At 39.7% G+C, this 23474-nt stretch overlaps 1 protein-coding gene across 4 annotated transcripts in view; it reads right to left on the bottom strand.

Annotated features, from left to right (window-relative positions):
* LOC118812119 (collagen alpha-1(XIV) chain) overlaps positions 1-23474 on the bottom strand; it is a 122212-nt gene that overhangs the window by 2861 nt on the left and 95877 nt on the right. For all 4 annotated transcript variants that reach the window (XM_036576857.1, XM_036576855.1, XM_036576858.1 and 1 more), the window contains 15 exons: positions 21680-21789; positions 19487-19645; positions 18847-18924; positions 18443-18529; positions 17947-18000; positions 17756-17851; positions 16297-16350; positions 15227-15280; positions 14414-14467; positions 13708-13779; positions 9042-9077; positions 7787-7853; positions 6938-7126; positions 4062-4139; positions 1540-1692 (listed from right to left, as the gene is read on the bottom strand). In XM_036576857.1, coding sequence (XP_036432750.1) covers positions 1540-1692; positions 4062-4139; positions 6938-7126; positions 7787-7853; positions 9042-9077; positions 13708-13779; positions 14414-14467; positions 15227-15280; positions 16297-16350; positions 17756-17851; positions 17947-18000; positions 18443-18529; positions 18847-18924; positions 19487-19645; positions 21680-21789 — 1341 coding nt within the window. The remainder of the gene's footprint in view (positions 1-1539; positions 1693-4061; positions 4140-6937; positions 7127-7786; positions 7854-9041; positions 9078-13707; positions 13780-14413; positions 14468-15226; positions 15281-16296; positions 16351-17755; positions 17852-17946; positions 18001-18442; positions 18530-18846; positions 18925-19486; positions 19646-21679; positions 21790-23474) is intronic.

Raw genomic sequence — 23474 nt, 5'->3', positions numbered from 1 at the left:
AACAATCTCACCAGGGGAAATATTAGATTTTTTTGCCTAGATTTGAGATCATTTTACTTGACAAGACACCATTATTTGCAGAGTGTCAGTGAAAAGTGTGCAATCTTTTTATGGGATCCCAAAAACAACAAATCCCCGCTAGCAATAAACTGCTATGACATAATATAGGAAATTATAAAGTTAAGAACAAAAGAAAGCTTTTAATGAATTATTAAAATCTCCAAACATTTAATACATGTTTATTAATTAATTAATTAATTAATCATTTACTGGCTATTTTTATTTTTTCAACTTATCACCTTTCCTGCTTTTTTGATTATAGCATGTTTAATCATTTATCTATGGGGTTGGGCAACATCTGAAACATCATTGGCTAAAGGTTTCTGCATTAAACACAATGTTTATGGCTAAAATGAACGTCTGACACTTATGTGATTTTGTATATTTGACTATTTTTGCACCTTTTTGGTCCCGAAAACATCCTTAAGCAGACTTAATGACAATAAAAACCTACACTGATGTTTTATTTTTTTACAATCAATGTAGATGCAGCTAATCACTGACCCTCACTGCATCCATTTGACTGTTCCTATTCCTCTTGCAAACTGCCCTTTTATGCAGCCATAAAAAGCTCTCTGTGTATCACTGGCCTTAGTGTTCAGTTTAAAAAAAAGCTGAAATTCACCATGCACTAAAACTAATGGACTACAAAACCAGTAGAACTGCTAAAGCTTTGTGTCATGAGTGACCCTGGCCTCCACACGCTGGGGTCACTCATAACAGAATCAGAACAGAGTTCCTGATTTTGGGAAATTTTGAGGTAAAACTACGTGCAAGAAAAACAATCAGAACATCAAAATTGTGGTTTGATGTGTTGATATAGTGAGGTCCATGCACTGAGGCATGAATAGCTAGTGTCATAGCGCATTGTCCATTCACTTCTGAAAGGATTTAAAGAATGTTTAATAGACTGACCTATTTATCAGTTATGTGTAGTGCTAAATTACTGTTTTAATTACGTGTGTGTGTGTGTGTGTGTGTGTGTGTGTGTGTGTGTGTGTGTGTGTGTGCAGCACTGTACTGTCCGTTAGACCAGCCAAGAAATCTGCTGAAAACTATTTATCTGAGAATAAAGTGTTTTGTGACAAATGAACATAAATACAGTAAAAAGTTGTTCTCAAAAAGTTCCTGATATCTTGAGATGATTTAAATAATTGAATATAATCTTATTTAATCTTATCATCTTATAATCTTAATAGAATTTAAAATAATCGGCAGAGTAAGAGTAAATTTAGAGATGGTTAAGGTAACAGTGACATATCCAGTCACATTATAGTAATGTTTATTTGTATTTATTCTAATGTTGTTGTCTTTCCAAACAAATAAACACTTACTGCCCAGATATACAGCTTTAAATTACATTTCTCAGATGTTGTAAGGCTTTGTCCAGTACTGTGTGTGTGCGTGTGTGTGTGTGTGTGTGTGTGTGTTTATGTGTGTGTGAGAGAGAGAGAAAGAGATAAAGAGAGAGAGACTCACCTCCAACGTTGTATCCGCAAGCATTTGGATCGCAGTAGCCCGGAGGTCCGGCGGGTCCTACTGGCCCAGGCATGCCCGGCCTGCCTGGAGTTCCGGAGTTACCAGGGCGACCAGCGGGGCCTGGACCACCAGCCCTTCCCTCACCAGGTGGCCCTGAGAGTGCACACACACAAACACAAACACATAACACATGCACACATGGTTCACAGACCTCACCGAGGCCTCTTCATTTCCTGTGACTGTCCTCAAACGCTGCTTCTGTTTTGGCCTGTGCAGCGTCTCCTCAGGCCACTACAATACCCATGATGCCCTGCATTCAGCTTAGACAACTTACGGGTGAAAGAATTCAGGTTCAAAGAAAGGCAGCTCCCTTTTTTTCACAAGTCTTTTATTTAATCACTTCTGACCTTTATGTATTGTAGTCATCAGGAATCTTCTTAATAGTGTTGCCAAAACCAGTCAGGTGACCAGACCTGCAAATCCTGCACACGCCTGTTTTAGAGGCACATCCTATTCTTTTATTATCTTCCTTTAGATGTAAAATTTCACCGTCTACCCTCTCGCTCTTGTCACAGATGTGCCGTAACAGATTTAAAAACTCTTTAATTCCCAGCATGAGCTTGTTGCTAAATAATAAGGACAGATAAAAATGTTACCTGTGCTCAGCTTCTTATATGTATTTATAGTCTCTCTGGGCCACATGTACTAAGACTTTTGTGCTTGTTTCAGGCACAGACAGAACACACTCCAGTGCTCAGGTGTTATGTATGAAACTGGCCTAAATGCACAGTTTATGCACTTTATGCACTTTTTTTATGCACAGTTTATGCACTTTATAGAGAGAGACACAAACAAAGTGCTCTCTAATTTCTGGCAGGTTCATGCAGAATATGGGAGGATGGATAAAAAATTGGTGGAGATTCTGTAACTACATATTCCACTCAGTTTATGAAAGGCTGAGCTGAAACTACAGCCAGTTTTGTGTGAAATTTTCTCTGGCTCTTAAAACTAGAGGTAAATTTGCAGTAATGTCTGAAATGTGTATCGTTGAGAGACTTTCTCAATAGCAGCAATCATAGTGTCTAGATGGAGGCACAGGGCTTGAAGACAGGCTGAAACAATTTATAATAACTGACATAATAATACAACCTCATTTCCAAAAAAGTTGGGATGCTGTGCAAAAATGTAAATAAAAAACAAAATGCAATGATGTGCAAATCATTTAAACCCCTATATTTGATTGAAAATAGTACAAAGACAACATATCAAATGTTGAAACTGAGAAATTTGATTGTTTTTTTTGAAAAATATATTCCCATTTTAAATTTGATGCCAACAACACTGCAAGCGTTTGAGAAATGAGGAGACCGACTGCTGTAGTTTTGAAAGTGAAATGTTTTCCTGTTCTTGTTTGATATAAGATTTCAGCTACTCAACAGTTCAGTTCATTTGTTGTATTTTTCATTTCATATTGTGCAAAATGTTGTCAGTGGGTGACAATCTGAACTGCAGGTAGGCCAGTTTAGCACCCGGAGCCGTGCTGTTGTAATACATGCAGAATGTGGTTTAGCACAGCTTTATTCTCTCGTTCCCTAAGTTCCTAAGCTGCATTATTTTTCTTTATACAGGACGTCATCAGTGGGGCCCTGTAAAAATCTTAAATGCCTGTGTTTTGTAATGCGTGACTCTATTATATCAATCAAAGCATAATTTACTACACAATACAGTTTACTAGTCCAAATGTCCAGATTGCTGGACATTAAAATCTATCTCAGAATTTGTGTCTGTAGAAATACATATATTCTATTTCCTTTTTTTACCTTTCACACGAGGGACCTTCTAGAAGGACAAAAAAAAAAATTCTGAAATAAATAAAGGACAACTCAGAAACAGTGTTTCATTTGGTCTTGAAGGAGGTGCGTGTCTATCTCACCAGATGCCATATTTGTTTTTTGTTCATGACAAGACTAAAAAAGTAAACATTCTGATAAAAGACCAACCAACAGAAGGACTGAGTTCTGTAGAAACACGTAAAAGTGAGGTCACATAATTGCTGCTATAAAACTAGAATATCTAGGGAAAAAAACAGCCAGTATACTGGACATTCAGACTGAGGAGTATAAAGGTAACTGAGTAGAAAGTAGAAATAAAACTATTATGATTTAAAAAAATCACATTTTTAGTATGTAACTGAATAAGTGGGTCTAGTTACTACACTGCTCTAAGTCTGTGCATGTATCAGAGCTGCAAAGCAGACTGCATGAATGAATGAATGAAGAGTGCACTGTGCAGAGTGTAAAGCTGAGAGCTCGTGCACTTCTACCGGGATTGTACTAGTTTTGGAATGAGCTGTACTGTGGCATAGGAACCCGAGTCTTCCTGCAGTGTTTCATCATTATTCTACAGCACAGTCAAACACATTCCCTTCTCATCCACAAAGCTCCAAAAGCATATCTCTCTCCTTATCTTCTCTTATGCCTGTAGTTTGCCTAATGCCTCATTGTGTGTGTGCGGTTGTTTACCTGGAGGTCCCTGAGGTCCTCTGGGGCCCTGGACACCCACACCTGGGCTTCCCTTCTCTCCTTTTTCACCTGGAGAACCTGATTACACACACAGAGACACACATACAGATACATCCATTACCAGCCTTCACTCACATTCGGCAGTGGAACGCAGGGCACATTCCTTTAACACACGTCTCACTCCAGGTTTGACAGATACTGACTTTTTCACAACAGCCTTAAAGGGAAATACCATATAGAATATTTTCATACTTATTTGAGTTGTCTGGCACTGATGAAAGAAAACGGGGACTGAACCGCTGCATGGTTCGCCTGTTTTTGACATACTGTCTGAACAAATGCACAGTCGTCTGCGAAAGTTTGAACACCCCATATCATATTATATGTTTTGTTTATTTTCTGAGTAAAAGTTGGCACATCCTCTACAGGGAACTTCAGTACAGATTTTTTCTGTAAAGTGAAGTGCACCATTTCTATTAGTTTAAAATATTGGAAAAACACTAAAACATAAAATATAGAATATGCCATAACTTTTGCACAGGCCACATTTTACATTTTTATTTTTCCCCAATACATTAAATTCAGCAAATAAACAGCAAGTCCATTAAAATGTCAGTGTGTAGAGGAGGTGTTCACTTATTTTAACCTGAAAATCAACACAAACATGTCAGGGGTGCCCAAACTTTTGCATATGACTGTGTGTCTAGCCCAGGGGTCGACAACCAGAATAGCCATTTTGTCCTTTTAACAAAAATCTAACCAGCTTGGGAGCCACATTTTATGTTCATTTTACTATCTTGGCTGTAAATATGTCTCAGTATGTGCTGATGTGCTAGTATAGGTCTAAACAATTTAATATAAACAAAAACGCAGACTGACTTTGCTCTGCTTTAAGCTTTAGCTCAGCTAATGCCGCTTTTCTCACATCTCTGACAGGAAATTTTTCCACAAAAGTAGAAAAGCTTCTTGTAAAATGTCTCTCAACGTTCTAATTTTTTACGAGGCTGAAGTCGCTTCTCATCCACACAATTTTTGTTTGAATATTCCTGTTCCACCTTAAATGGTGCCTGAGGCACCAGAATGTAACTGCTGCACCATTTAAGATGGAATGGGAAAATTCAAACAAGAAAGTGCTTTTAAATGCAAATATGTCTATTCGTCTCCAAAGTATCAATGTTCATCTTTAATCTTTCTCTTTTCTTTTTCGTTAGCTACTAGCTAGGCGAGACTGTTGTCTGCGTTGCTATGGTGACCAGCAGTCTGCATGCCAACCTTCAGGGTTAAAGGGTGAATTAGCAGTTCTACATTAACTCCAGCGCTTAAGATCATTTATTGTTAAAACTGTGTTAGAACGAACAGCAGAGCTTTACTTCACTGCAAAGGAGGATTATTTTATTTTTACCTACAAATCTAATTCTGCTGTGCGGCCGAAACAGGGCAGTAAAAGAGCCGCATGCAGCTCTGGAGCCTGATTCGATTGCCAGTCTCATAATTGCGTCATCACACAATGCTGTTTAAACAAAGATCATTCTGTTCTGGCTATGTGGGGTGTTGAATGTCTGATTTTACAGAGAATTGCTTGGTTTCTCCCAATAAATCATGACTATCAACTGAATTAAATATCAACCTGTTAATAATACTGCGACTAAAAATGTGATCATAACTCATGCTTTTCATCAGTCTCTTTAGTGTGCGTGAATAAATCAGCATAATAGACTAAATTGCATCATCCAGTTTTGTGGGACCATCGGAGCAGCATCTCAGCTTGAAAGGCTGCATAGTTTATCACAAAATGTGGCTCATCTATTCAGCTCACCTAGCTCAACATTTCACTGTGTGCCTGACAGCAGCCTCACTGCTGCTCCCTCACTCCCGCCCGCCCGCTCACTCACCATAATGCAGACTTTTCAAGTAACAAGTGAGAAAAAGGATGAAACACATTCCATCAGAAAATACATTCTTATGCCAAGTCAAGAAGACAGATTGTGTAATTGGGTGTCTCAGCTCTTTTGTCTGGTGTGGAAAAAACGGAAGCCAATGTTGCAAATGAGACGATGGATCAATGAGGGGAAAAATGATTTGACAGTCAGACCATGATAGGCAAGATTTGACCAATCAGATTTCAGGATGTGAATTCTTAACTTATTCATTTCAAAACCACAGAATGAGTAGTTACCTTTCTTTTCTTCTCTTCTTTCATACATTTTTACTTTTCCTATAAAGCTTCCATTTGGGAGATACAAGATTTTCTTATGACATTAACGAGATGTTCATGTCACGCATCCTTCCAGGTCTGTAACTCCTCAAAACACAGCCTCATTGATGCCATTTCCCAGAACTCCCTGGGAGATCATGTGACTCAGACCTCACAGTCATCAGCCTATCACAGATCTGCCTCACCTGAATTTTGAAGACACACCTGTGTCTTGCCCTATGTGAACTGTTGGTGTGACTTGTTTCCTTGGGAGGTATTTTTCTCTTCGGACTGCGTTTGCCTGGATTTAGTACTTTATGTTCACCTGGTTTTGTACTCTTCTTATCCGAGTTCTGACCATCGTCTGCTTTTTGACTATGTCTGTGAATTTCTCTGATTTCTAAAGCCTCACTTGTTGATTTTATCCACAAGTGTCTGACTAGTTCTGTCACGCTACAGTTCATCTCTAATCTACACTCCAGGTCCTGCTTGATAATCCCTAATCTTTGCACTCCTGGTGGGTTTTACACAAAGCAGGATTTCACAGTAAAACGACATTGTTTAAGCCAAAACTTGCAGTAAAAATGATCACCCCCTCCTCTGATCCATACATATTCATCTGTACTCAAATCTGTACACAAGGTTTCTAATATTCATTACTGTTCTCCTCTGTAATCAGCACCTCTGGATCCAGGTTGACCGTTCTCTCCGTTAGTTCCAGGAAATCCTGGCCGGCCAGGAGGACCCTGTTCTCCCTGCTGTCCCGGAGGACCTTGACGGCCTGGCTCTCCAGGAGGCCCAGCGACTGTGCGGATCGACACCGGCTGACTCGGAACATGATTCAGGATGGAGTTATAGCGGGCCATGTGACCTAAGTAAGAGAAAGAAAAGAAGGGGTTCAATTTCATACAAATTTCAATGATGACCAAAAAATAAAACATTTAAATAAAACCATATTTATCTATATGGATTTGTTAAAACTGGTCCTCGGTGCCCCCCACACATTTTCCCTCAATCCAAACTCATGACACATAGAAACAGAGGAAAGATGTGAACTGGGGTACTGACCACTAAGTATTAACCTCCACTAATCTCCAAATAATGGCATTGAAGACTGACCATTTTTGCTACTTGGATATTTGCATTTTAAGCTAAAAGTATTCAAAAATCCTAAAGAGGGACTTTTCTTACATTAAAATTCACTGCTTTTTACACAGCTGCAGCTTGCATACAAGGTGATTTGTACCTACCTGACTGTTCGATTGATTTAGTGATTTATCTTTAGATTTCAGGCTCATGTGCGTTAACATATAACAAGATGGCCTACAGAATAACCTGCAGTGTACAATTTTCCCATCATTTCAAGTGAAATATTTCCACTCAGAGTGCTGCTTAGAAGTTGTATTTTTTTTTCAACACCTGCTTGTGTCCCAACAATCTCTGCGGTCAGAGACTTACCTGAAAAATGACAAAAGAATTCAAGATTCCTATTTAATTCCAACTATACGTCTCATCAGTGCTGTAGACTCACTCTGTATGAGCTGTTCACAGACTTGTCTGGCGATGGCTTGGACCGAGGAAGTAGACTGTATATCCCCCTGTAGAACATACACACACATGTTCTGACAGGTGTAGCTCAGACGTATAGTGCAATCCTCCACTGTACTGACACGAATTGGGCCCAATCCCATTTCTTATTTTTGCCCCTTGCCCTTTGGAAATTAGTTACAAGCGGTAGTGGTTGAAATTTTCGGGTATCAAATGGAAGAACACTCAAATAAAAAAGAACATTACTTTATTAAAAGACTACTAGCGGTGCTGTAGGCGACCCTGCCAGTCTGCAGTGATAGCAGAGAAGGGTACAGGTCAACAACCTTGCTGCTGGGCTTTAGTTACATTTAGGGCATCATATGGTATTATACGCCCACCCCTAATTCTTCAGTGATATGAAGCTGAAATCGGCTATTCGCCAGCTACTCATTTGAATTTTCCCGTTCCACCTTAAATGGAGCAGAAGTTACATTCTTGCGCCTGAGGCATCAGTACTGCTCACTATTTAAGGTAGAACGGAAAGTTTAGCTAGCTAGCTACCGAGCCATTAGCATACTATGAGTGATTTTCTAATGTTTGCTATGAAGAAAAGGACCAAAATACATTGAAACGACATTAAACTAAGACAATCCAAAGGTCAGGGTATAGGAAATATTCACATTTGTGGGGTTCTTTGGTCTCTTGTGCAGCCATCTTCCTGGTTTTTCTTTCTCATTACACTCCATTTGGAGTGGGCCTCTAAAACAGCTCTATTTGGATGGCCATGTAGCCCTAACACTTCGCCCTAACCCTCTATCTCAACAAGAATCAGGACACCCTACCCCTTGGCATGAACACGCAAAACAGAGGGGTAAGGGCTAAGTGGTGGTAGGGGCAGGAGGTGAAATGGGATTGGCCTTGGATTTTGGTATACAACACATATACAGGCTATGAGTCAGGATGCTACAATAATCACTATAATGATGGAGCTCTAGAGTCAAGCCAGAAATCATCTTTACCCGCAGCATGCACAGGTCAGCACACACACAGCCGCACATACACACACAAGCGTACAGAGACAAATGAATACAGCTGTGATGAGTCATGTACGACTCATCTCTGCTTTGCATGTCTCTGTGCAGATCAACCTTTCAATCTGTGGTACTGTTAACACAATGAACTGTAAATGCTTGTCAAAGAGGTTCACAGAAAAGAGAATTTATAATGTGCATGAGAGGAAAGATGAGCACACTTACCCGTTCTCCTTTCTCCCCTTTGGAGCCTGCAGGGCCCTAAGACAGACCCATTTGAAACATCAGTTAGTGTGTGAATTAGAGTTACAGACAAAATCCTGTTAATAAAAAATCCTTGCACTTTTAGTGTGTATTAGAGGTCTGCTGCCTGATTCGAGCCTGACGGAACCGAGCAAAATAATTGGAATTTAGGCCAATTTCAGGCCTACAACATCTCGATCAGGTCGGCCTTGAGTATGTTTTCTACACTATTAGAAATAAAGGGTCTATGCAGGTACATTTTTTGTTCATTGAGGTACAAACAATGTAAATGTTCCCTCAGAGGTACAACAGTGGTTTTAAAGTCCAGTTGTGAACCTTAAATAAGTTTTTCCAGGTGAAAAGTACATATTCCTACCTTTTCATAACCAAATGTTTTAAAACAGAACAATAAATTAAAAAGCCTGAAGACGAGACGGGGTGTGTGGAGTCAACTTAGAAATCATTTTATTGCATTATGGTACAATTATGTTCCCTGACTAACCCAGTGACAAGAGGGGTACTGCCCCAGTGACAGTTTCATACCTTTATTTCTGAAAGTGTAATGAAGGTTTTTTCATATTGGAGATTTGTCTTTATTTGAAGAAATATGCCAATTTGACACTTTTTCACACAATCTTTTCTCGCACGCACTCTTTCTGTTGTATAGTCTAGAACTAGCTTATGGTGTTGCTAATTGTTTGCCATGGACGAATAAAGAGAAAGCTTGCTAGACGAGAACTGTTTAAAATTCCAAATGAGAACGACGGCTTCACTGCAGAAACATTATTTTGGCCAGTCTATCAGAGAAAGAGCACTCTGGTCACAAAGAACTTGCAATAGCATTTGGGGCAATGAACGCAGGAAGACTGGCACAGCGATACATTGACCGTTAACGTAGTAGCTCCGCAGCAATGCGAGGGGGGATGGGTTTTCATATGTATAACTACCTGTCGGGAATGGTCGAGTCTGAAAGTAGCAGCTGCAAGTCGGGTTCAGGCCTCGATTTCATGCCTCTGCAGATCTCTGATGTGTATTAGAGCATGTGCAGTGCATGGTGTTTCCAGCAGTGGGACTGAGGACCATTACACTACACAAAGTCTGTGCTTTTATGGTGTTTAAATGGCAATACAGTCCAACCGGTTTGTGGAAGAACATAGCAGTTTACAGCGCAAACTAGTAAAAACTTCTTAAAACTTTGCAAAACCCACTGATGCAGTTTTTAAGAAAATTCATATTCACCAGTGTTGTCTTATATGGAGTTTGTAAGGTGTGGACACTTCTGCAGTTTAAGAACATGTCATAGACTTTTCCTTAGGACCTTTCTGAAGAATGAATTTAAAAAATAACTTAGGAAGATCTTGGCGAATGAGGCACAAAGTTTCCTAAACCTATATAGATCAGTATATGATAGAGCTGTAAAGCAGAGAGTGGTTCTTACTGTAGCAGTTAAGTATGATTTATTGTGTTATGAAAGTTCTGGGACACCTGGGGCCATATTACAGAAACTTCCTACCTATAGTCCTAAGTTAAGATCTGACACGTTTATGACAAGGCTTTTCACAAATTCATATTACTGAAGAAAATCTGTAATATCTTAATTTTGAATTATTTCGATGATACGTTCATAGCAGAGAAACAAGCACAACTATAATAATGTAAATTTCAGCGTTAGCTAGTCAGCTACCATAAAAATATAGAAAAACAAAATGAAGTACAATAAAGAGGAAGTTTTAGCAACCTACGCTCTCTGAGAAACAGGTACTATACTGTCACTGGGGCAGTGCCTCTCTTGTCACTGGGTACATCTCAGTACCTTTAGTCAGGGAACATAATTGTACCAAAATCTACTGAAATTATATTTTCTCAGTTGTACTGACTCCACACACCCCGTCTCGTCTCCAGGCTTTTACTTTATTGCTCTGTTTTAAAACATTAGATTATGAAAAGGTACAAATATGTACTTTTCACCTGGAAAAGCCTAAAACCACTGTTGTACCTTTGAGGGAACACTTACACTGTTTGTACCTTGATGAACGAAAAATGTACCTGCACAGAACCTTTATTTCTAACAGCGTATGTTAAAAAAAAAAACTATGAATACTGTTTTCGTTTTTCAGTGCCAAGATCAAGTAGTCTGCTTTCGTCTGCTCACATACCGAGCTATTTCCCCTAATAAACAGGCGTGTTCAACTCAGTTCCCTCATTATTCACCACCATCACTGCAATATTTTAACAGGTTAAATTCAACAGGTTTTTTAACATTAACATGTTCTGCAATAGGAGTAAAGGCAATGAAATATTATGTTATTTAAGGCTAGTGAACTTGCTCTACCTGTCAAAGCGTCCCTTTTAATAGGATACATTTTTCATTCTTCAAGGTACAAACAGTGTAAATGTTCCCTCAAAGGTACAACAGTGGTTTAAAGGTCAAATTGTGTATCTTAAATAAGTTTGTCCATGTGAAAAGTTAGTATTTGTATCTTTTCATAACCTAATGTTTTAAAACAGAACAGTAAAATAAAAAGCCTGGAGACGAGACGGGGTGTGTGGAGTCAATACAGCTTAGAAAATATAATTTCAGTGGATTATGGTACCACTATCTTCCCTGACCAAAGGTACTGAGATGTACCCTTGAGGGTACCAACCCAGTGACAAGAGGAGTACTGCTCCAGTGATAGTTTACTACCTTTTTTTTCTGAGAGTGTAGAAACAGCATCTTAAAACAGAAGCTAAGACACACTTACAGATGGTGTCCTAATTAGGATTTTTTATCAATTTAGGATAAAATAATGAACTTAGAGACCTTATTCTGTAGTTTTATTAAAACAGTCATGGTAACAAAACAGATAACATTTCTGTAACACAGCCTCAGGCTCTGACTTTCATCTCTCAACCATAACAGTTCATAGAATATGTGATGGGATAGTTGATATCATTTTGTTTTAAAGTAGTGGTTGGTTTGGATATGTTAACACAGTAATCTAGAACTTTTTTTAATGAGGTGCCACTCTTGGTGAATCCAAAGCAGCCAGGTGCCACCTACAAGTTGTCACCCCATAGGAATTACAAAAATGTATAATTATCATTTCTCAAGAGGTGCGTCTGACGTACTGCAGCTGGCTTCAGCACTCTTAAAGCCCCAGGGAACCTAAATCTGTGTTTTCTTTCTAAGTAGGTTAATCTTGCTCTTGTGGGCGAACAATATAAATATACCAAGCATGTCCTATGAATAACGTCCTATGCCCAATAAATACCAGATGTACTTCGCCATGATTCTCCTCTTGATGTGAACTGGACAGTCCTAATCTTGGGTCACTCGTATGTAAACAGTACCCTCACCAATCTCAAGGACATGGGTTATCTCATACCATACAGCCTTAACACAACTTCTTACCCTATGGCATGGGTCAGCAACCTGTGGCTCTGAAACCACATGCGGCACTTTTACTGCCCTATTGCATCTCCACAGCAATACTGGATTTTTAAAAATACAATAATCCTCGTTTACTTAGTAAAATAAAGCTCTGCTGATCCTTCTAACACATTTTAACACTAAATGGTCCTAAATGCTGGAGTTAATGTAGCCTAAATCTGCTAATTCACCAAATATTAACCCTGAAGATCGGCACGCAGACTGCTGGTCACACAGCAACGCAGCCAATTATCTTGCATTGCTAGTAGCTAACGAAAAGACAAAGAGAGAGATGTAAGACGAATGTCCATGATTTAGAGACACACTGACTTATTTGCTATTAGAGGCACTCCATCTGGTTTCCTGATTCATCGTTTAATCTGTAACCAGAAACTGTCAAACACTAAAAAGACACAAGGCTGAATTCAGCTGAATTTTCCCATTCCGCCTTAAATGGTGCCACAGCTACGTTCTGGGACCTCAGGAACCATTTAAAGTGGGACGGGAAAATTCAAACAAGAAGCTGGACAATGAGAAGCGTCTTCAGCCTCGTGAAAAGTCGAACGTTGAGAGACATTTTAAAAGAAACTATTCTACAGATGCAAGAAAAGCAGCTACAGCTAAACTAAATCTGAAAGTAGAGCAAAGTCAGTCTGCATTTTCGTTTAGACTACATTTTTAGCCTATACTAGTGCATTAACACATACTGCGACATATTTACAGCAAAGATGGTAAAATGGACATAAAATGTTGTGGCTCCCAAGGTGGTTTGATTTTTGTTGAAAGGACAAAATGGCTATTCTCAACATTTGCTGACCCCTGCCCTTATATTTCTATCATGGCTTTGTTTTCAAACTTGCTAGATGTTTAAATGAAAATACTTTTAGTTTCATACAAATAATTTTAGTACTTTACTCTGTTCCCTGGGACTTTAACACCTATTCTGTTCAGCCATGACAAGATATGTGACATAACATGGCACTAAGCTCAAGTATTAGCATACATCAGAGCAACATGGCTAAGTGCATACGCTGTGTATTAGACACAAACTGATTTTATTTAAAGAGAAAATATAAAAACCTGCCTCAACGTTACAGATTAAGCAGTTATACAGGCAACGGCCACTATGCCATCCCACAGTTTAAGGGCTGCTATTTTACCAAGTTCGATAGTTAATGTGCACACACACAGACACACACACGAACAGTCGAAGTTTATATTCTACTGTGGACTTACCGGAGGTCCCTGCTCTCCGATGGGTCCAGGAGGGCCATTCTGGCCTGGTGCTCCAGGAGCCCCTGGACCTCCCTACAAAGAACAGAGAGCTGCTGTAATAGCAGATACCACTGCCTTCCAGCTTGAGAAAGCAAGGAGCAGTTGAATCAGTGTTTATTTATGAGATGAGTGCGGGATAAAAGAAAAAGGATTGCAGGATGATACAGAAGAAGACCATGTGAATAGCCCACATTAAGAATGGTTAGTGGTTACTTTTGAAGAGATTAGACAAGCCTGGACAAGCAATGGGTCGAATAGTAAAGCTATGAGTGACACAGATGAAAGAAAGAACAGAAATCAGTAAGTTGCAGCCTGAGAACTACTTCATGGTACTCCAATAATACGCACATTACAGGCCAAAAGTACAGAAGCAGCAATTTTTTCATATTCATAAATATTGTTTACAGTTGCACCATTTTGCCATTAATCAACTAATCAAATGTTTTTTAATATCTCTTGTTCTTCTATAATATCCTACTGGTCATATACTCCATAACGTCATGGTAACGCTGTATCATGACCAGATATTCAACACCGATGACAAATGAGTCCATGAAGCAGGTGGAGATAATAATTGGGAAGAAACCAGGCTGAGCTGGCAATCAATAGGCCAACAGGAGGAGAAGGAGGAGGGGACAAAGTTGACTGTGTGTGCGTGTGTACTCACAATACTTCCTGGGGGACCCACTCTGCCCTGGGGTCCGTCTTTGCCCAGCAAACCCTGTGGAGCAGAGCACACTAATTGTTGGCGGCCAAACCACAAGGCTAACGCTACTGACTATTTCTAAATTATTGAATGGCACAACTCTCAGTCAATCACTGCTTAGCAACCGTCTCTAAGCACTGCCAAGCGAAGGTGAAACTTTAGCAAAACTTCTCAGGACAAACCTGGAATGAGAACAGCGCTGGCAGCAAATGAATCAGAATGATTAGACTAAGAGGTGGTTAAATGGTGTTGCTGAGGAACATTAAATTCAAACACATGCTATCATGATCATGATGTCTTGGAGGAATCTTGTGTTGGCCTTCGCCCTCTTAGCACTGGTGGTATCGTGTGACTAAGGGAGTCCTAACTAATGGATGGAATTGGACATGACTAAGCTAAGGAGAAAATTGGGGAAAAATCCCAAAAATAAACCATTCTGTGCAAAAATCAGTATTAGTGCACTTGCATGCATGCTATCCTTTGCATTGCTAACGCTGAGGATTACTGAAGGACCTTGTGAACAAGATGATAAGTACTCCTCAGTGTATCACACTGCACTGCACTAACTCTAGGATTAACATTAATCTTAACTTTAGCATTAGCTCATCTGAACGTACAGTCTTTGGATGCTACCAGGTGACTCTATGGTGCTAGCTGGTCTGTGCTGAGCAGAAAGTTTGACAGACATTGCTAAGTGAGGTAGTAGGCTTGCAAATGGTCAAATGGTCAAATAAGCAAACGACTCTATCACTCAATCAGGAACAGAAATGTTACCCTGGGTCCTGGAGGGCCCTCCCGTCCTGGAGACCCCGGTGTTCCTGGAACTCCCTGCAGAGAGAAAACATAATGACAGAAGAGTGAATACGCACAATGAAACCCAGTCTGGTGATAATAAACTCTCCACAGTCGTAGCCATATTTTGCACATCAGGAGGGAGAATGTGATAGTATAAGTGTAATATGACTAATGTGTAACTAATGTATAATATAAGCTAAAAATATAATATAAATAAAAACGCAGACTCACTTTGCTCTGCTTTAAGCTTTAACTCAGCTATGGCTGCTTTTCTCACATCTCTGGCATAGTTGGAGTAGTTTCTTGTACATTGTCTCTCAACATTACATTTTTTATGAGGCTGAAGTCAGCTTCACATTTGACAGCTTCTTGTTCGAATTTTCCCATTCCACCTTAAATAGCATTATTTTTCGATTAAGAAAGTGACTTCAGCTTCATGATTTTTAGTGTTTGACAGTTTCTTGTTGCAGATTAAACTTATCAGGAAACCAGCTGGAGTGTTTATAAATGCAAATAAGTCCATTTGTCTCCAAATTATCGATGTTCATCTTAAATCGTTCCCTTTGCCGTTTCGTTAGCTACTAGCTAGGCAAGACTGTTGTCTGTGCTGCTATGGTGACCAGCAGTCTTGCGCACCAACCTTCACAGTTATAGAGTGAATTAGCAGTTCTAGATTAACTCCAGCGTTTAAGACCATTTATTGTTAAAATAGTGTTAGAAGAGCTTTGTTTTACTGCAAAGGAGGAATATTTTAATTTTACCTAAAAATCTAATTCTGTTGTGGAGCCGCAACAGGGCAGCAAAAGAGCCGCATGCAGCCCCGGAGGCCCCAGGAGACCCCTGGTATGGGTACTTACTGGATTATATCTGGTTACATAAATTAGCAGAACTGTGTAATCTTTGGTGTAATGGCCACAATTTTCATAAATCTGGTGCAAATTCAGATTTTACATATGTGACATTGGATTTTAGATGAATCATACTTGTTTGACTAAGACGTAGACCACACACTGACAGAAAGGGTGGAAACTCAGGTGTGATGAGTTTACCTGAGGCCCTCGAGCTCCTGCTTCACCTTTCTCCCCTCTCTCACCTGGGCCACCCTAAACACACATGCACATTTGTTAACCACGGTGCACCATTCTCATATTAACTATCATTCTCATATTAAACATGACCGTGTGCTGATTTCAATAAACACATATCAATCCATTTTCATATACAGCTACTATATATAAAGCCAATAATTGTGCAACTTATTCACCTGTAAATCATTTACAAGGTAAGAAAAGTGTTCTGACCTACTGGCATCTGTCAGCACGTCAGTGAGACAGCATAACCTATCATTACATTACTGTATCATATATCATCCATTTACAGCAGTGTGGAGACATATGAGGGGCATTAGGACACTGAGACCTCCCACTCCCACACACAAACACACACACACACACACACATGTAAGACAGCATTGGTCTTAAGCTACTTATAATCACAATATGGCCAAATGTATGTCCATATGAGCTTGTTGGCCCCCCCTTTTGAAAACCATGGGCCTTCACATAGAGCTGGCCCCCCTTTGCAGCTATAACAGCCTCCACTCTTCTATGAAGGCTTTCCCCAAGATTTTGAGGTGTGTCTGAGGGAATTTCTGCCCATTCAGTCAAGACAGTGCTTGTGATCTCAGGCACTGATGTTGGACGAGAAAGTCTGGCTTACATTTAAAGTTCCGGTTCATCCCAAAGGTGTTCAGTGGACTGTTTCTCCTAACCAAACTCATTTTTATGGACCTTGCTTTGTGCACAGGGTGGAGTTCTCCTGGCATCTGCCAAACCCAGATTCTTCTATTAGTCTGCCAGATAGTGAAGCGTGACTCATCACTCCAGAAAAAAAATATTTCCACTGCTCCAGAGTCTAGTGGCGGTGTGCTTTACACCACTCCAGCCGACGCTTGGCATTATGCATAGTGATCTTAGGCTTGTGCGTCTGACTTGTCACAGGAACCCATTTCAGCTCCCTGATGTTGCTTCCAGAGGCAGTCTGGAACTCTGTAGTGAGGGATGCAACAGCGGGAAGGCGTTTTTATGTGTAAGTACTACAGCACTTGTTGGCCATGCTTCGTGGGCTTGAATGGCTTCGTAGTTGAGCTGTTGTTGCTCCTGGACATTTCTATTTAACAACAATAGCACTTACAGTTGACCAGGGCAGATCTAAAGGGGTAGAAACTTCACAAACTGACTTGTGGCAGAGGTAGCATCCTATGACACTGGCAGTAGAATGGGTCATACTGAAGAGCTCAGGTCATTGAGCTCTTCAGTATGACCCATTCTACTGGCAGTGTTTGTCTATGGAGATTTCATGGCTATGTACTTAATTTTCTCTATCTATCTAACTATCTCTCTCTCTCTCTCTCTCTCTCTATATCTCTCTCTCTCTCTCTCTCTATATATATATATATATATATATATATAAGAGCGTGTGTGTGTTTGTTTGCTGCATGTATGTTACCGGTGGGCCTCTGATAGATCGTCCGCTGGGCCCCTGGGGGCCAGGAGGGCCCTGAGGTCCTGGTATTCCAGCATCTCCCATTGGACCAACTGGCCCCTACAATGCATACAACAAACATACAACATCATAACCATGAATCCACAATATCATGTATTTGGTACAGTGTAGTAGGATTGTGGGTAAAACTGTACCACAGGCCCAGGCTCGCCACGATCTCCTTTTGCCCCTCTGATACCAGCACCTCCCTGTTGAGTGCACACACACACACACACAAGTTATTGCTGAATCCAACGGTGTTTGAATAAGATACACCTGATTCAGGGTGTTTAAACTCTTCTACAACATCTGTGGAACAAAATTTCTTCTTAAGAAAGGTCAGTCAGTGAGGCCCAATGGATGTATCGCTTTAAAACTTGGTTACTTAGTTATCACTGGTAATAACAAAAGTATGTTTTATTCGGTCTACAAGTGCAGATTTTGAGTAGCAAATAAAAGAGGAGATATTATATTATTAGATACTATGACTCAGGACTTCTTTGGGTAAAGTGGAGCTGAATGTAAGTGAATATGAGGTGATTTTCACAGTGGAGAAAAACATGCTTTCCTCAGGGAGAATTAGTGAGTGTTTTATTACCGTATCAGCAGTGTTTGTATTTAACAGAGTGGACATTGTGGTCAGGTACATACCTGTGGTCCTGGGGGACCAGGAGGGCCTTTGCTGTCCTGAGTGCAGGTGCAGGCCCGAGGCAGAGCGGGGCAGTCTGCCTCCTTTCTCTAGAGTAAACAAGCACATGAGTAACAACAGCAGCAGTTTAAGAACAACAGACACAGATCAGCATAAAATTAATTGAGACCACCCAACCTGACCTGACCATCTACTGCTTATTCTGATAACATCTCTGTTTCACCATTATGGTATCATGCTGACATTTGGTTGTCAAGTAATTATAATGGTTGCTTTATTCTAAGCAGCTGGAACTTTTTTTGGTTGATATAAAACATATATTTGAAACACTTTTCAGGGCTTCTTTGCTTTACTTTGCAAAACTAGTGTATTACAGTAGTAGAAACAGTGCAGGTAATGAGCTCACCAGACTGGGAAGATCGCAGCACTTGTCTCGCCGAGCCCACGATGTACTACACACAATATCAAATGACTGCAGCTGAAACTACACACACAAACACAAACATTGAACTTCCTGAGGCTGTAGGTCCATAAGCCTGAATACATTCTGTTTATAAAGGTATATTTATCTGCCTTTACAGTCTAAACCCATACATTTAAAAATGAGCCCAACATCTAAGTTTAGCACACTAAGCAAAAGGGCCATAAACTCTGCCGTACTTTGGCCGAAGACATAACTTTGACAGATCTGGTCTAAAGTGATGACATTTTGTGTGGTTATACTTTGGATAAGCATTTTGATTATGTGCAATTTTCTTATATTTATTCTCAATCAAAAAAAAGTCTTGAGTAACCAAATAAATAGATTTAATATGAAAAGTTATTAGGCAATATTAACTAACTTTTTATTCATGTATTTTTTTTAAGTATCACATTTGTGCTCAGGCAAACTCAGAGAACACATGGACCAAATCAAAAGTAATATTTTAGATAGATATGGACGTTAATTGGTTAAAAAAATCAGCCCCCAGCTAAACTAATTCTCCAGATATGAAGTATAAGCAGACACACACACACACACACACATGGTCAGCCGTACAGCATACCGGTGCGGAGTTGTCCTTGGCCCCTCTGGAGCGGACCATCCTGCCCAAGACCTCCAGTCCATCAGTGGTGATGTTGCCAGCGGCATTTATGGGCTTTTCTCCAGCCAGATTACAATCCACCATCACCTGTGCCAGCGTCTTACTTACCGCTATATGCAGCTACACACACAAAATACACACAGAAACTCCATTAACGTCCTGAAGATGAACATTTTACTGTGTAACAAGACTAAGCAGAACAACTTATAGGTAAGGCCTGTAATAGTACATAATGAAGTATAAATAACACTATTCAAGGGCAGCTGGATCACAGTGAAAGCTGTCAGTGAGGTGGGAAACTGCTTCAGCACTTATTATTGCAACACATAGCTGAAGATCAAGTGACCAGCAGCAAGTAAACGCAAAATAGGTATGCAATGAAATTTCATCTGCCTAAACCAGGGGTGTCAAATTCAACCACTAAAAGAGCCATATTAAAACATGTCAACAAATCCGTGGGCCAGAGAACGCCTATGTTTGTTTCAATTCATTAAATGTCATGTATTAAACAATATATTCATGTTATACACAAAACACCAGGCTACATTAGCTACAGTTAACTGTTAAACCTCTTTAAATATCTCTAAGAGCTCAGTCTTTTAAACCTACCCATTTGCTTGATCTAAACACATGACATCTTTTCTTTGCTGCAAGTTCATTAATTCTTTGGATCAATTTCTGAGCTGCTGAGCTGAGTGTTTATGTTGGTTGAACTGCAGCTGAAACACAGCTAGTGTGTTTGTTGATATGAATTGTGGTGTATCCGCTGGCCTATACATTGTCGTTGGGAGAGGGGGTGGGAGCACAAATTGTGATGCAATGCATGCTGGGAATTGCAGTGCAGAGCCTTGTGAAATGGGCTAATATTAATGAGAAGTTAAAACACTTTCATGGGCCGGATAGGATTGTGCTGAGGGCTTGATCTGGCCTGGCCTTGTGTCTGACCTATGGGGCCTACCCCAACATTTTTGGGAATTTTACACTTTCAGTTTTTATCCAAAAGATGTAAAGCAGAACATTTTGACCTAATGTTTTTATTTTTGTTAAGCCCTTCAACTGAGTTTGAGAGTGTAATGCTTCACAAATTATTTAAGTAGTAAAGAGAATTAGGATCAGGGGCTAAAACTTCATACAATTCAGCACTATTTGGTTTGAGTTTTCAGTTTGGATCAACATTTTTTATTTTAGTGTGCCGCTAATATTGTGGCTTGGTGCAAATAAATCCTAAAGTCCTGTTTTCTTTTCCTCAGTGAGGTTCATTTCAAGTGTAAATGCACAGTTTGTGCTCTGTCAGAGTCGTTCCCTCCTTTCGCAGCTTTACTGTCTCCACAGTGGGAGTGAGCGTATCTGCTGTGTGATTTCATACAGGCCGATCTGTATCCTGCCAATCAGTCCTCGCTTTAACAAGCCCAGGCAGCTACAACCTGCAGCAGCGGCACTTCAGCAGAAAACCTACAATAAATCCATCATCAAAACACTGAAGATGGGTATTACAGAGGAATTGGGTCCAGAAATGGACACTTACCCCCACCTCTCTCACAGACTACTGGCTCAGCAGTATATAATACTGTGCTTTGTATAGCTTATATTTTGAGGGAAAGGCTGCTGGATGCTACCTTTAGGCTGATTTTGAGTCAGCTGTTAGAAGCACATTCACACACACAGTAGAGTTTCACACAAAACTAGTCTTGGATAAGTACACATAGATGCTACTTGGGCCAATAAAACATATCTGACTGACATTTATTTGGTCATTGCAAAATGAAAGACTGAGTGAATTACTATGACAACAGCTCTCTATGTTGGCAGTTCATGTGCAGAGTTTTGGAGCTAGTTCCTCTAACAAATGCTGGAGAGCAGAATCTGGCAGTGGTACTCAGAGATCAGCTCATTCTGTTGCTGCATTCATCATTATTTGGTAATAAAATTACACTGAATGAGGTTATAAGGTTTTGAAAATTGTGTTTGAAGCTGGGCAAACTAGCCGAAAGTGCTGAGCTTCAGGTTTAGAGTTCACAGAGAGAAGAGAGTCAAGTGAAAAGAGCATTTGGCAAAAAGATGCTTTCAGGTGGAAAACAGATGGCATTAGATAAGCAAAATAATCGTGTGAGAATCGCTGAAACACTGCGAGTGCGGGGGTGTGTGAGCACTGACCTTGTGGAAGCTGCCATAGAAAAGTTTCTTAATCTCAGGGCCCTCGAATGTTACTGTCTGAAAATCACCTTTATAGTCATTATTGAAGAACGTCAGTGTCTTTCCTGCATCTACAGAGAAAAAGAGAGAAAGAGAGTTTAAACCCTTGAACTGCAAGGGCCCATACGGGGGCCCTCCACTTCAATTTTTTACATTTTAGTTTCATCAGTTATTGAGTCATTTATATTAGTTACGGAATAATTATGCAGTTATACACTTTGTGCACTACAGCCGTCGATGCAAAAGCTTTTAAGACAGAAAAAGATGAAGAATTACTGAATTAACAAGAAAGTTTATATGAACCATTTTACCAAAATAGTTCAAACTGAGGTTCCACTGTGAAAAAAGAAAAAAAACTATTGGGTATTCAGACCTTAGATATTTACATAAATTATGTTATGATCTATTTAAGCTATTGTGAAAAAAAAACTTACATTTTTAAAAATCTTAAATGTTTTTGCTTTCTTTTAAAGTTGAAAGATTTAGATTTATCATGACTTTAATTTTTAAATAAACAAAAAAAACTATTAAAAAAATGCTGCCCCATGTTTTCATGTCATTACCATAACACAAAAAGTTTTAGTCCATAGACAGAGCTTTATTTTAGCTATGACCCTGTATTTTAGAGAAGGAAGTGAAATCCTTTTTTTGGTGTAAATGTGTCTCAAAGTCTGAAAATCAGTGTGTAGCATTAAGATCTACCACTACCGAAACACATATTTTCTAACATTTAGCAGAAACCTTTTTGTGTTTTAATAAAAATATTATGATTTTATGTATGTACAGCTGTTCAAAGCTGTGTTTGCTAGTCATGTACTGGCTATCGTTTTTGAGTTCTGCTCAAAATTAGCTAAAACTCTCACTACAGAAACAGCCACTGCTGAAACATGGTGAAGTTCAAGTAGCGTTATGACTGTTTTGTTAGGAATGTTCAATCATTAATCAAAGTTAAGTTAAAAGTTTGAAATGTGTTTAAAGAGCTGACTTCAATTTAGTAGAATGATCCACACTCATTTCACAATTAAAAACTGTTTTATATGAAGAGATACATAAATCAAAGTGATACTTAAGGAAACTTTATGTGGAGAAGGGGGCGTGGCTGAGCATTGAATGCGGGATGGAGAAGCTGGTCTGGCTGATCCAGCGGGCTAAGTAGCTGATAATGTTCACCTGTGCCTTGTTTCTGCCAGCCTACTTATAGGCAATCTCTTCCTTCAGTAGGTGGCAGAGCCCAGAGAGAGAAGGAGACCTATGAAGGCATGAGAGCTGAGCTGAGCTGAGCTGAGTTGAACTGAGCTGAGCTGAACCAGAAAGAACGAAAAGAAAGGACTGAAAAGTCCCAGCAAGCGTCTTGTCTTACTCTGTGGGCTGAAAAGCTGAGTGTTTTGCGTTGTGTATGAATAATAATAAAAGAAAGCTCTCCGTCTTCACACCTGCCCCCGGCGTCTTTCCTCCACCCATCGTTAAGGTTGTTACACTTTACAAACATGGTGAGAGTGCCAATATTGCCTCATATGAAATGTCTTGCAGTCAATCACAAGATCAGAACTATGTGTGGTATTCAAGCAACAGAACATGAGAGGAAGTGTGTTATCGCAAAATAACATCACGGCTGTGATTTGGTCACTGTAGAACATCACAGCCGTGAAGTTATACATGATAACACATGACCTTGAGTGTTCTATTGCTTTTATACAACAGTTAAATAAATAAAGTAATAAATTAATAAACTGGGCAGTGAACGTGGTGTTTAATA

This window comes from Colossoma macropomum, unplaced genomic scaffold, assembly GCF_904425465.1.
Source record: "Colossoma macropomum unplaced genomic scaffold, Colossoma_macropomum, whole genome shotgun sequence".
In the NCBI taxonomy this organism is placed as follows: Eukaryota; Metazoa; Chordata; class Actinopteri; order Characiformes; family Serrasalmidae; genus Colossoma; species Colossoma macropomum.
This window is presented reverse-complemented; position numbering and strand designations above follow the sequence as displayed.